The sequence below is a fragment of the Cricetulus griseus genome, chromosome 3, assembly GCF_003668045.3.
Source record: "Cricetulus griseus strain 17A/GY chromosome 3, alternate assembly CriGri-PICRH-1.0, whole genome shotgun sequence".
Classification (NCBI taxonomy): Eukaryota; Metazoa; Chordata; class Mammalia; order Rodentia; family Cricetidae; genus Cricetulus; species Cricetulus griseus.
Genome location: NC_048596.1, coordinates 27,529,989 through 27,545,095, shown reverse-complemented (window position 1 = coordinate 27,545,095; position 15,107 = coordinate 27,529,989). Strand labels below are relative to the sequence as shown.

Here is a 15,107-nt window from a genome sequence, read left to right as displayed (position 1 = left end):
CATCTCCTCTCCAGAAATAATTCTACTACGTTTACAAAGCCAGATGACTAACTAGTATTTCCTTGTTTCCATTGTCCTGGCTCTTTCTTTAACTCCTCTTTTCCCTCTTCGTTTTGATGTTTGAGACAGGACCAGGGCCTCAAAACAAGGCTGGCCTTCCGTTTTTCTGTGTAGCTTTCTTTGTAGCTGAAGCTGACATTGAACTCCTCCTGATCCTACTGACTCTACCCCATTAACTCTGAGGTTGCAGACGTGAGCAGCCACATCAAGCAGGTAGTCTCTCCGTCTCTTGAGCTTTGTTGTTCTCTGAGAGCTGAGAAGTGGCCGTGCCCCAGGGAGAGTTGCCTGCATTCTGCATCAGCCACGGTGCCATGTGACTTGTGACTGTAGCTCACCAGGGCAGTTTCTTTCCTGACCATCTTTGTAACTCAGCATCCTGCTTAGCATTTACTCCAAGGTTAACTGGAAGCAAGAGGGGCAAGGCTACACCTTAGGGGGCGGAGTCATTTTCTTTGAAGGGTTTCTGTGGGTTTGGGATGAAAAATAGCATTGAGAAGAGTTGATTGATCGGATTGGGGCTTTCTGAAACCACAGAATGTTACAGCTTAAGAGACTGTCACCTTCCACAGTTTCCTAAGTGAATGTCCAAATGGGGTTAGAGGTGGAATGTGAGGATGGAGAGGTTGGCTTACGCTGACGTACAAAGGAAAGACTAGCAACTGCTCAGTTAAGATTTGAACTTGGGCATACCCAGGCAACACTGTTGGAGTCTAGTTTCCTCAACTGAAAAATAAAGATTCTGATAATTTTAATGGTTATAGAATATTGGCTATGCAGTAGGAAGTCTTTATAGTTTACCTGCTAACTCATTTAATCCTTGTTGCAGCCATGTCATTGGTACTATAATTTCTCCATTTTTCAAGCGCCCCAGCACGTGAACTTAACTGTAGTCACAGAGCTGGCTAGTTTTCTATTGCTACCATATTCATTTTCTTGAATTTCATGGCTTAAAGTCATCCTGTACTTATTGTAGAGTTTTGTGGGGCATGTGTCTCAGCATAGCTTGCCTAGGTTCTCTGCATGCCATCTTAAGGCTGCAGTCAAACTGTTGACTTAGCAAGGACAGACTAGGGATCTGTAACTTGGGTTACACAGCTCTGGCTCTGGCTCCTCTTTGAAGCTCTTGTGGTTTTTTGGTAGAATTAGCTTTCTTGCAGCTGCAGAACTCCTGGCATCTGGGTCTCAAAACAAGCAGAGCACCTGCTTCTTCTGCTCAAAGTCTCACTTCCTTTGGTGGGGACCTCACAGTAGCCTGCGTTTTAATTAACTTATCGTTAACTGCTTATGGGTCTATAATATATCTGTCATAAACCTGCATCTTTGATCTATGATGGAACATAACCATGGAGGCAACATCCATTTATCATGTTTGGAAGGCAGAAGGCCCACTAGGACAAGTCTTGTCCATTCCCGAGGCGAGGGGACTCCAACAACTGTGGTTCACAAGGACAGAACTCACAGAACTGTCTTATACTTCTACCAAATGCAACTTTAAGGCTATTTAAGACCAGCCTGTCTGCAGGCTCTGCTCCAGTCAGTGCCTCAGCATTCTTGCTCATAGCAACTATGTTCTTCTTTTTCCTTTGAAGGAAGTAAGCCTGCTTTATATATAGCCTTACATGGGATTCCAAATTAACTAGCACACAGCAGTTTCACATGCTCTGCTTATCAAACATTAATTCCCTGCATCCCTCCACCTTTGAAGAAGATCAATTTCAAGAACCCACAGACACCCATGGTTTTGTATTTTCTAGAGCACTCCATAGTCTCCCTAGTCACTCTGGTTGTGTAAGGTTTTCAAAGTGTTCACATGGAAATTGGGGATTGAGACGAGTTTCTCATCGAGTAACCTCAGCTTTGCTCTGTCTTTGAAACAGATGAAGTGACTGAGAAGAAAGAGTGAGCCCCTTGCCTTTACAGACAGGACAGTATGGAGCAGCCGTTCACTGTGAACTCACTGGTAAGTCTTGCCAACTGACACTTTGTCTATGCTTGAAAAACTCCAAAAGAAGAACAGAAAGGACCAACTGTGAAAAGAATCACAACCACTTCAAGAAGCATAGCACTTTCTTGTAGGCTTCTGTGTGGCTGTGTCCTTCGAGGAAGTGACTAATAAAGCCATCTTTGCAAGATAAAAATAACATTTTACTCACAACTCTGAAATTTCAATCTGTGTGGCTGGGTTCTAGGTGTGTCAATCATTTCGAAAAACACTAGAGGGGATTTTAGAGTGGATGTCACATTGAGAACTTCAGTCTCAGCTTCTTTACAGATAGATGTTTGAGGCTTGCTTTGAGTGGTAACAACTGGAAAAGCATTATATTTCAGCATGGCTGTGTTGCCTGGGCATTCTCCTTCTGTGCCTGCATCCTTGAAACTCTTGCTCTTCTCATTTTCCCTCTGAAGCCCTTCAGAATTCACAGCTTTTCCAGCTGCATCCCTGAAATGCAGTGTGTTGGAGAGGAAGTAACCAGGGCTTTGAGATCACATGTGCTTGTGTGGTGTCCCAGATCAGTCTCTAAATGTGAATGCTGGCATACTATGCAATCTCTTTGGCCAGCCTTTGTGCTGTGTTCTCAGCCTATCATGGTGACTTAATAAATGGAAGCTGTTAAATTTGTCCTCCAGATGAAACTTTCAGTGCTGGTAGCCCTGAGAGCGACACTGGTCTGAATACCCTGTCTACACAAAACAGACCCTGGACCCATAAAGAACCTAAAGAATCAGAAGTCCTCTGAACTGAAGTGGGTTGTGACAAGAATGCTTCAATCCTGAGCAAGAATGACTCTCTTGGGAACTCAGTAGTTCGTAGACTCCTTGAGAAGGAGCTCCCACGGAATCCTTTGAACTTTCTGAACTCACAGGGTCATTGTACTGGGATATAAAGTAGCGAAGTCTCCCTCTCTACCTCTGCAGATGAAGCAGTCATTTTTATAGGTGCCACGTGGTCTTCCGTGATATTGTTTTGAGATAATTTAGATCCTGTTGTGTTGCTGGAGTTTCTCTTTCCAGCCTGGTCTCACAGACACCTTTCAGCCCCAAATAAACACACAGACAAAATACCAATTATAAAACTGTTGGTTGATGGCTAGGGCTTCTTACTAGCTAGCTCGATCTTGATTATTAACCCATTTCTATTAATCTATGTATTTTCCATGTGACTTACCGGAGAATGCCCAGACCTGTATCTCCTTTGGTGGCTATATGGTGTATTCCTCCAGTCTCTCTCTGTCTAGCTTTCCCAGACTTCTCCTTATCTCCTCACCTCGCCTATCTTCCTGCCTCTGCTGGCTATTGGCCAAACAGTGTTTTATTCATCAATCAATAAGAGAAACATATATACAGAAGAACATCCCCCAGGGCTTTGAGTTAAATGTATTACAGAACACTTTTTTTCATGTGGGAAATTGGTGTCATCATTCAAGTTCATATGCAAATGAGATATTAAAGACCAATGGTGTTAGGCAATTTCCCAGTGTATCTTTGATAATCTAGTCCTTTCTATCTTTCTCTCTGGAATGTGAATCAAACACAGGCCCTGTATGTACTAAGTCCACACACTTTTCACTACTCTCTACTTCTAGCTTCATTCTCTCTCTCTCTCTCTCTGGAAACATCTGTGGAAGATTAACTGTTTCAGGGAATATGCTGCATCCTAGAGAATAATAGAAAATGATTGCCAGGAAATTAGTGAGGGGTCAGAAACCGTTTTATAGAAGTGATTGATTCATTGTGAACTGTAAATAATTCTTGTGCATTGTGGGGCTAGAGGCTCTCCTTAGACAATGCTGTGATTGTTAAATCTTGTGTTTTTTTTTTTTTGACATTGAGATGGTTATCTATGGCTGAATGATAATACTTTCATTTAGTGCCACCAAGTTTTACAGGGGAGTTTTAATGGAGGGAACTTGGATGAGTTGCTGGAGTGCTAGAGAAATATCATCTAGTAAAGAAAAGACACTGAAGCCCAAGGTGCACAGTTCGCAAGCTTCCATTTCCATATACACTGTAAGAAAATCTTCAACAGCAGCTCTGAAATTAGAAAATTATTCAGAAAACTACAAGAACAGTACTATAAGGTGTGGAACAAAGCAAGAGTGTGTGAAAGTGTGTTTATCTATGTTACTTAGTACTTTATTTCTTAATTTATAGAATATTTAAATGTTTTATTAATTTTTAGAGAATTCCATAATTCATGTATTAACCCCCTGTTCTTCCTTTACACTTCTCAGAGCTATGACCCACCCACAGTCCCTTCCAACTTTATGTCTTCTCTTTTTAATAATTTATAGAGTCCAATTTGTGCTCATGGGCATGGGATGCTAGAGCATGATTAACCTATCAGAGGGCCACACCTTTAAGGAAAACCAAATCTACTCTCCAAGAATCCATCAACTGTCAAGAGCTCCTCAGCTAGAAGTGGGGGCTCGTGAGCCCTTCCCCTCTCATGTTGGAGTGTTGATTGGCTTCATCTTATATAGGTCTTGTGCAGTCGACCAGACTTTCTCTGAGTTCATGAGTGCATCTTTTGCACGTACTTGACCTCTGACTCTTATCTCTTTCTGCCTCCTCTTCCATTATGGTCACTGAACCTTGGAGAGTCTATAATTATAGATGTCCCGTTTGTGGCTGAGCACTCCATAGCTACTTAATTATTCTCTGTACTTTGACCAGTTGTGATTTTCTGCATTAATTGCCATCCACAGCACAAGTAAACTTCTTTGATATGGTCTAAGGGTTGCACAAATCTAAGGATATTTAGAGGGCAGTTTGACACTTTGTCTGTTTAGCGAAATAATAGTAGTAGGTCCTGTGAGCTCCCAACCATGGGTTCTTGGCTAGTACCAGGTATGCATTTCCTTGTGGAGCAAACCTTAAATTCAATGAGAAAGTTAGTTGGTTATATTCATGCCACTATTGCACCCTTGGACATATGTTGCCATATTAGTCATTATTGTACCTCACGGGGTCCCTTGCTAGATAAGACTTGGTGACCTTTCTCCATCAGCAGACTAAATAGCACCTTAGCCAGCAGGGAGGAACTTCCTGGTCAGTACTAACTTGATTTCTCCATGTACTGTGAACATAAGTAGTGTCTTCAGCAATAGTGGCTTATTATTAAGTTCTAGCGGGAAAACAAGAGCAATGGCTATAGTCTGTATTGTGTAGGAGGTATCCAGCACACCCCTTAAGAAACAGGTTGAGAGAAGTATCATACACTGGCACTGGATACCTTTGAGAGTATACATGATGACTTTATTAGCAAAATTCAAAGATAGCAATAAAAATGACCTTTCTCCATAATTTATTGTCATTTTCTCACTCAAGAACTAATTAACAGAGCAATTGTTATTTATTGGAGAAGTTTATTAGCTTTATTTGTGTTTTAAAAAAAGTGTGTGTGTGGGGGGGTGTTAGACAGTGTTCTTTTTCCCAAAGTGCTTCTCCAGGAGTTATGTGTGGTTTTTTGTTTTCATTTCTTTTTGTTCAATGACAATAGTGTAAAACTCTAAAAACTCCCAATTAAACTAGATATATTGTGGGATAGAACCAAATCCTAACAGTAACTTTAATACAAGCAACTTTCTGGAGAACCTCAGAGTCCAATGACATGAGCCCTCCTGTGACAGAATGGTTAATATCCACAGCTTACATGATGCTTTACCTAAAACACTTGCATACCCAGGAAATGCCACATAAATGCACTTTGAAACCAATGAAGTGTTCTTATACCAATAAAAGTGTTTACTTTTTCCTGGGTGTGTTCTTGGGTGTGCGTATGCACAGAGATGTTACATTGGTCCTATCATTAACTCTTGTAGAAGGCTTTTCTGAGGTATTAGTAGTGGCTTTGTGGTACATAAATGGCATGAATTAAATTTAACTGTCGTTGTAATTTTAAAACTATAATCAGATATTTAAATGTTGCATTGCAGAAAAAGTTAGCTGCTATGCCTGATCATACAGATGTGTCTCTAAGTCCAGAGGAGCGGGTCCGTGCCCTAAGCAAGCTTGGTTGTAACATCTCCATTAATGAAGACATCACCCCACGCCGTTACTTCAGGTCCGGAGTGGAAATGGAAAGGATGGCGTCTGTGTATTTGGAAGAAGGAAACCTGGAAAATGCCTTTGTTCTCTATAACAAATTTATAACGTAAGTCTTGTTTTACAGGTCTTTAGAATGAGAACATTGAAAACACTATTTATGTGATATTTTGACATGGCAGTTTGGATACCGTGAGAGTGTTCATCTTCAGACCCGTTTAACCATTTCCAAAAACTGGATATATCTATGTTGCTATGCATTGAAAAACACTGAGATATTCTCCATGAGCCTCAGGAATGAGAAGAAGGTCAGAGGGCTTGAGGCTCTCAACAGCCAGCCTTTCTTCATAACTGTAGTTTCACTTTTCAGGCATTTTCCTCCCATAGGAACATCAGATTTCTGGGAGCAGGGTGGGGTGGGGGGCTGTATTACTTCCTCTAAAGCATGGAAAGTCTGCCATCGATATTTTAAAATTTTGTCTTGAAGGGTAGAGAGTGGGATGCCATGGGGAGCACAGGAGAGATGTCATTTCTGAAGAGGGTACAGTAGTCCATTTCACATAGAATTGGCAGCTGGTTTTGAGAAGGCATTTGCTTGTTTATGCAAGAATTTATTATACAAAAGAGATTTCAAAATATTGAGCAAAAGTGACTACACCACAGCATCCATCAGAAGACACCGCATTCCCAGTCAGATGTTTTTAGTAATATATCCTAACTTTAACAGTTAGTGAAAGTATTTCTGGACTTCCCCTTACAAGTTTGGTAATTTCACTGCTAGAAGATCCTTTCTTAACTATAATGATGGAATCTAAGCTAAGCCTTTTATTGTTTTAGTTTAAGGCTACATGTTAATTTCATTAATTTGTTTTTTATTGAAAAATATTTGTGTATATTTACGATGTTTTTATTTGCCTACATATTTTTTCAATGGCTAAATTAAGCAAATTCATTTATTATGCATCACATACTTGCCATTTTCTATAGCGCGAATGTTTAAGAATCCATTGTCTTGGGAACTTTCTAGAATATAGTTCACTATTTATAGATACCATGTTGTACACCAGCTCTCTAAACTTATTCCTCTCATCTAACTACAATTTTGCACCCTTTAATGTTTTAAAAAGTGTGTGTGTGTGTGTGTGTGTGTGTGTGTGTGTGTGTGTGTGCACATGTGCTCATGCATATGTGTGCATTTGCATACATGAACGCAGGTGTGTTGTACATGCCCCAGCATAAGTTCAGAAAACAGCCTCATGTGCCATTACTCCCTACCACCTCATTTGGAGTAAGGGTTTCATGTAGCCCAGATTCACTGAAAGACACCAGATACCTAGAGAAGGATGAAGTTAAATTCTTGTTCTTCTTCCTCTACTTCCCAAGTCTTAAAGATTACAAGTGCATACCACTATGAGTTTTAAAACTCCTTAATGTAAGTGAGATCATGAAATACTTGTATTCTGTATTTTGTTTACTTATAATACCAGTAGTTCAGTTGGGGGCTGTTATTCTGAAAACATTCAAGTTGAAACAATAAAATACTAAAAAACAAAAAACAAAACAAAAAAACTCTTTTTAATGATTCCACCAAGAACAAAGGCAAAAAAAATCACATTTAATTTCCAAGTTAATAAGCTCGAAACCTAACATGGAAATTTAAAGAATTTGCAACTGCCTTTAACCTAGCTGGGAAAAATCAATAGTTATCAGGAAGTTGAGCAATAATTATGAAACTCAGGGTTGTCTGCCACAGTTTATGGCGAAAATGCTGTAAAAGTTTTGGTTTCTGAATTATATTTTCAATAGTTCATAGAATCAGACACACACACACACACACACACACACACACACACACACACACACACACACATATATATTGACCTTTATTGAAAAGGTGGATGGAGTCGGGCATTGGTGGCGCACGCCTTTAATCCCAGCACTCGGGAGGCAGAGGCAAGGTGGATCACTGTGAGTTCGAGACCAGCCTGGTCTACAAGAGTTTGTCCCAGGACAGCCTCCAAAGCCACAGAGAAACCCTGTCTCGAACCCCCCCCCCCAAAAAAAAAAGAAAAGAAAAGGTGCATGGTAAGACCATAGTTATGTAAAAAGTTGAATGGATTTTTTTTTTTTTTTTAAAGAATGCTCCTTAGAAACTATCACTGGCTTTTTGCTGTCACAGAATGCTAATGCCTGTTTTCTCTTTCTCCAGATTGTTTGTAGAAAAACTTCCCAGCCATCGAGATTATCAGCAATGTGAAGTACCGGAGAAGCAGGATATCATGAAGGTACTCTGGTTTGACCCTCCACCGTGGGATCAAATGCCCTTCAGTGTATGATACTGGCTCACAGCTCCTTGTCTTGTCCTCGGGAGAGCTAAAGCACAAGAACCCCATGTCATCAGCCATGACATCTTGATTTCCTCCTAACACGTTTAATGGTTATGACTGTGGTTATCCAAGGTGTCTAACTTACATTGGGAAAAAGAAGAGAGACAGGAGAGTGTGCGCCATTAATTTACAATGTTAAGAAGGAATTCTTTACAAGTCCTCCCAGGGATTGAGAGAATGGTTGTTCCATGTATTTACCTGAAGCGGACACTTCTCCTTTATACCTATTATTCCCCCAGGATGGAATAACTATGTGAAAATCAGGGGTGATTTTGAGGTAGCCCCAAGTTTTAGCTACAGTCATGTGCTGTGTGCATGATGATGTCTCAGCCCCTGAACCCTATAGATGACAGTGGTTCCATTAACTTCGGTTGCCTAGTGACATTGTGACTGCCTTAGTTGATGTAAGTGTAGACTATAATTTTCACATAGTAATAAAAACACTGAAATGCAGGTTTCTTAGGTAACCTCCTAGGAAGAAATTTTGGTGGGAGAGTTTAGCTAGAGGCAAGAGGCTTGGATCCTTGTCCTAACTGAGCTACCAACTACTTGTACAAACTAATCTCATTAGGCTTTTGCTTCCTTTCCTCCACAAGGGAGGGTGCAGTTGGACTCTATCCTGTTCCCTAGGTTTTCCTGTCAATAAGAACCATCTCCCTAGAGATGCGAAGCCAGTAGATCTGGGATTAACCCTGGAATATGAATTGTTAAAAAATCCTTAGCTGCCTTTTACATCTGATGTGTAGGAATCCAAACGCACTATATACCCTTTCGTCTTCTTGTAATGCCAATAGTAACTGTTCCCAAACACGATGGCAAATTCTATTGATACCTGCCTAAACAAAATGCTTATCTAACTAGTGGGATCAATCAAGATCTTACAAAGGGACACACACACACACACACACACACACACACACACACACACACACACAAGAGAGAGAGGGGGGAGGGAGAGAGAGAGAGAAAGAGAGAGAGAGAGAGAGAGAGAGAGAGAGAGAGAGAGAGAGAGAGAGAGAGAGAGAGAGAGTTTATTTTCTTCATTGCAAAAAGCTGTATTTTGGAATCCTAGAGTAGATTTATTTTTCCAAGGTTATCTTTGCTTCTTAGAACTTGACTTCTAATACACATCCCAGCTGCTTTTTCCTCAGCTGATGCTCTAAAAGAATGTACTGAGAAATCCCACTAACTGATATGTGTATGTATTTTTGAAAGAAACTGAAGGAGACTGCATTTCCAAGGACAGATGAACTGAAAAAGGACTTGTTAAGGAAATATAACACAGAATACCAAGAGTATTTGCAAAGCGAAGTAAGTTCAATGGGCACATTTATTTCTTCACTCTTCTTGCTTTTGTGGAAAGGGTTTTTGAATTTCATTTCTGTCTGAGGTTTTGAAATATATACAATTAAAAATGAAAGATGCACTGATGTGAAACTAATAAAAGATTCATGTGGATGCCCAGATGAAGCCTGTGCACCAAGGATGTGGTATTTCCATTTCCTAAAACATCTAACAGGACAATGCATTAGGAAATACATTTCCCACAGTGATTTAAATGGTGCTTCTGACCGACTGGTGCCAGTGTAACCTTGAGCCAGATGGCTGATCCATTTTTTTTTCCAGATGAACAGAAGCAGCTGAAAGTAGAAAGAAACAGAGCATGGTTTTTGATGTCTTTAATTACATAGGCCTTGGAAATGTGAAATTAGTTCTTAAATAGTACAGTCAACATTTCATCAAGACAGAACAGCTAACAGTGTGGGTGAAACATGATCACAGTTACAACAGATGCCAGTTTCTGGATGGTGAAACATAGTGAAAGGAGACTGAAGGGTGGTCAAAGTGGAAGTTACCCAGTAAATCTATGGGGTCCTCAGATTCCGTGTGCAAATTCTTACAAGGTTATTAGAAGTGTTGCTTTGCTTCTTTGGGGTTGGGTGCCCATTTTTTTTGGAGGTTGCTGGCTTCACCACCTCTCACTTCACTTCAATCACACTATCTCCGCTAACAGGCCTGGAGCTTCTGGGTCATAGCTGGAAGGCTGGCTGGAGTGAGGTGTTTTGGTTAAAATGCAGAGGGAGTGTGGACGGTGCTCCGGTGGGGTCTCCCTGGGAGGAGCATATCAGACATCTGTACCATGTTCTGCTATGGTAACACCAGCGGCCTCACACAGTCGTACCCCACAGCCCACAGTTGTATCCCATGTGCAAATTTCTGGAGAGGTTGAGTGGCAGTAGTCAAGGCTAAGGGAGAGGATTAAACCAAATTGCAAGCTCTGACCTTGGCCTGTACCAGCTTCCCCCTGATGGTTAGAAATGTAGAATACAAGCCAAATCAGAATTCCTAATGCTAACAAGGATTCCTGTGTGTGTGTGTGTGTGTGTGTGTGTGTGTGTGTGTGTGTGTGTGTGTGTGTGTGTGTATGTGCATTGCTGTAAACTGAGTCCCCTGTGCCCCCCCCCACCTTTCAGTAGCTCACCACTGTTTCTTTCAGCGTCAGTTGGGGAACTTACTAGCTCTATCCTAATAATGCCCAGATATTTCGTTAGGGCTAGGTGTTGGGATTCTTAATTTTTAACAGGACATTTGGTTAGAAGAAGTAGAAATGCTGATAGAAGAAATGGGAAACACTTTGGGGAACCACTCCTCTGTGATTCCCTTTCTCCATAAAGCATGCCTTGAAGACGCATTCTACCAGTACTCAGAGGCCCTAGGGAGCCCAAGGAAAAGAATGTATAACATTAGACTTGCTCCAATTGTCATTTCTAGTACAGCAACCACCAGCACAGGAGACTGCTGGGCACTTAGGATGTGACTAGTGGCCTGAGAACTGCATTGCTAGTTTTATTTCATCTCAGTTAGTTTGAATTTAAACAGCTGGGACTTTCAAGTGGCTACTAGATTGGGCAGTGCTGTTTAAGGGATGAGATACATTGTTTCAACCCATTAGAGGGTCAAGGGGACAAGATATTGATATTACAGAGTTTAGAACCATAAGGAAATGTAGAGCGTAATTTCTGTGCTTCCTCCAATAAAATATGTGCTTAGAAGCTGCTTTTTTATCAAATTCAGAGTTTTTGCTGTGGTGTTTATTTATTTTTTGTTTTACAATGAATCTCTCTCTCTCTCTTTCGCTCTCTCTCTCTCTCACACACACACACACACACAGAGAAAGAGAGAGAGAGAGAGAGAGAGAGAGAGAGAGAGAGAGAGAGAGAATAAGAATCTAATTTCAGTTCATGTTTTTGGCTTGGAAACTAACACTTTCTTCTGACAACCATCTCCTCAGAACAAATATAAAGCTGAAATTCTCAAAAAGTTGGAACACCAGAGACTGATAGAGGCAGAGCGCAAGCGGATAGCTCAGATGCGCCAGCAGCAACTAGAATCCGAACAGTTCCTGTTTTTTGAAGATCAACTCAAGAAGCAGGAGTTGGCCCGGGGCCAGATGCGAGGTCAAGACTCCGCAGTGCTGTCTGAGCAGACGGACGGAAGCAGTCTGTCCTGCTTTTCCACCCACCAGAACAACTCTCTGCAAAATGTATTTGCTGATCAGCCTCCTAAAAGTGATGGAAGCGATTTGGCTGACCATTCTCCTCCCGTGAACAGGGCCTTAAAGCCAGCGGCCACTCTGAGTGCTGTTCAGAGTAAGTGACGTAGGACGAAGGCTGTGTTGTCTTTAACTATATCTAACTTCAAAATCCAACCCACCTAACTCGTCTGACTATAGCGCAGTCATATTTTGATACTGAATAGAGATTGTGAATGAGAAGTCTACACGCTTGTTTTCCACTATGTGTTTTGCTCAAGACACACTGGTGACTCCACAAAGAAGATACTGAGAAGTTAATTGCTGAGACCCTGGCCCAAGAGTCAGATACTTAAGTGCAGTGTTTAGCATGAGCATGGGCTGATTGGGGTGTCAGTCTCATCAACAGACAACCCGTGAGCCATGTGGGTTTCCACACCAGTTAGTGGTGTTAGTTAAGTGCTGTCAGTCGTCATCTCTAGGAAGTTTCCCAAATCGAGTAGGCAGTTCTCTTTGGCAGAGGCACCTGTTGAAGAGTCATGGTAGGCAGCCATTGTGCGTGGGACTTCACTGGTAATTGTTTCTGAAAAACATGCTTTTGTTTACTGATCTCCCACATTCACTGGGCTAGAAGTAGCACATAACAAACCCAATAAGAGATATTCAACCTGTGTCTTACAATATGTGAACTGTGGCCTGAGGGTTCATTGGCACGTTTGCAGTGTGCAGAAAGAAAACACACGTGTGCAAGAGGTGTTCCAGAGGGCTACTGTGTAAAAGTGCTGACTCTTTATAAACTTTCTTATAAAATAGTTTGCATGCGAAATGTCCATTTCAGTTTACCCTCTTTCTAATCAATATCTACTTTCAAGAGATTTTTTTTCTTTTTTAATGAACTGTGGAAAGTGAAACACCTAATAATGTTGAAATTTATACTTTAGTTGCTCACCGAAATTCAGTTCTGAAGGACAAGACCCAAGATTTGTTTTTTTATTATGTTTCCCCTTTCTCTGTCTTAGATTTAGTGGTTGAAGGATTGAGGTGTGTGGTTTTGTCAAGAGATCTTTGCCATAAATTTCTGCTGCTTGCTGAGTCTAACACAGTGAGAGGAATAGAAACCTGTGGGATCCTCTGTGGCAAACTGGTATGGTCTCGTTTCATCCCTCAACAGGTTGCTCTCAGTAGCACTGGCCTCCCTGTGATAAGGAGAGCAGGTGGAAGCATGTTGGGGAGGGGCTGTAAGTATTAGGAAATTAACCTTATACATATGAACTTCTTTAAACTACTATCATTGTTTATGAATTCAGCATTCCAAGAAAAATGAACTCTAAAATTTCAGAAACATCATAAAACATTGTAAACAAAACATTTAGAAAAATGGTAGGTTACAAATAAAGATGCAAGGAATAGTGCTCAGTGGGTAAGCCCTGAGGCTGGAGAGAGAGTGGGCTGTAGAAAGATGGGGAGGCCAGTGGGCCTGGAGATAACATCACCTCACAGCCCACTGTCCTAAAACCCCCATCTTTACTTCAAGACCCTTTCTGTTCCATCCATGCCTTTTCCCCAAGGAGAGCTATGTTTCTTCTTTCTTTTTACTTAATCATAAGAGCCATATTATTTTAATTTAGGAAAACATGGTGACTCTTAGGAAAGTCATAATTGCATATAATTAATAAAAACAAGACATCAACCCCTACAACTTAGAGAAGTTCCTTTTAATAACACCATACATTCATTTGTCAAATTAGTCCTTACCCCCCCCCCCGCCCTCAGAAGCAGGTGTTGCTGTGTGAAGACATTTTCCTTTGTAGGTGTAATATGCCAAAGCATTATTCATAAACTAAACTTCCTTCTCCTTTGCTCTCCTTGGTGCTAATTCCATTTGTATTTCCTACCACAGAAGTGGGTTTCAAGCCCCAAATGACTGATGCCTGAAACTTTCAGTAGAGTCAACTTTTCTGTTTGTTTTTGAATTGTTATACTGTCAAAGTGAGAGGGGTGGTACAGGTGGTGAGGTCTGCTAGCCGATAACAAAGCATCCCACATCCCATTCAAACCTGTTTCTGTTCTTGGATAATTGTTTTCTAGACACATAATGAATTCACTATTACCCATGTGATCGTGCCAAAGCAGTCTGCCGGCCCAGACTATTGCGACGTGGAGAATGTAGAGGAATTATTCAGTGTTCAGGATCAACATGGTCTCCTCACGCTCGGTTGGATTCATGTATGTTTGGGGTTGGAGTTCTGGCCTATTTTTGTGTGTTGTGTTGTTTCCTTCATACAAGAATTTAGCTGAATTTAAGTAGTTTCTTGTTTTTACATTTTTCCCGGAGATAACAAGTGTCATGATATTAAAGCAGTTGTTTGTTCAATGCCAGTCTATGTATAAGTCAGTCATGTCTGGATTAGAAAGGGGTATCCTATACTTTTCTGTTTCACCCAGAGTTAAGAAAGGTAGCACATGACAGTAGGCCTTTCTCTGAAGGGTTCAGATAACATAACAGAGACTTAGCCAGGTTCTTAACTGTGTAATAGTCTCCTTTCCTTTGCTGTCCTGATGACACTTTTTTTTAAACAATGTTTTATATGTACCACAGGGAGTTCACACACTCAGTGCCCTGCCCACAGAGCAAAAGTGTGCATATAAAATGGCTGGGGAGTTGAACAAATGACTAGGGACAGAATATTGGGTTCTAGCATCTCTTATACCACTGTAGGTGTGAAACTGGGCTTATTCATCAAATAGACATTTGTTTAATAAATGTCAGCTCTGCTATGAGTTCATGATAGGAGCATTGGCAAGTGAGGTTAACTGTGACAGCAGCTTCATGATCCACAAAGTGGGAACCATAACAGTTGACTTCATATGATACTGAATGTTAAATGAAATCATGCCAGTGAGTTTCTTAGTATCTTCTAGTGGCTCAGAAAAACCATGACTTGTAATTGATGAAGGTGGTCTATTTCAAGTAATCTAAGGGATTTTTCTTTCAATTTAGCTGTATACAACTCAGTCTGGACCACTGTGTTTGTCTGTTTATGCATCTATAGTAAAATATCTGAGACTAGACAACTTATAAA

General features: G+C 40.9%; 1 protein-coding gene across 1 annotated transcript in view; it reads left to right on the top strand.

Annotated features, from left to right (window-relative positions):
• The window catches only part of Stambpl1 (STAM binding protein like 1), a 44,154-nt gene that overhangs the window by 23,160 nt on the left and 5,887 nt on the right, over positions 1 to 15,107 (top strand). The window contains exons 2-8 of the mRNA XM_027406380.2: positions 1,938 to 2,020; positions 5,997 to 6,214; positions 8,315 to 8,390; positions 9,708 to 9,803; positions 11,785 to 12,142; positions 13,044 to 13,168; positions 14,113 to 14,250. Coding sequence (XP_027262181.1) covers positions 1,991 to 2,020; positions 5,997 to 6,214; positions 8,315 to 8,390; positions 9,708 to 9,803; positions 11,785 to 12,142; positions 13,044 to 13,168; positions 14,113 to 14,250 — 1,041 coding nt within the window. The 5' untranslated portion in view covers positions 1,938 to 1,990. The remainder of the gene's footprint in view (positions 1 to 1,937; positions 2,021 to 5,996; positions 6,215 to 8,314; positions 8,391 to 9,707; positions 9,804 to 11,784; positions 12,143 to 13,043; positions 13,169 to 14,112; positions 14,251 to 15,107) is intronic.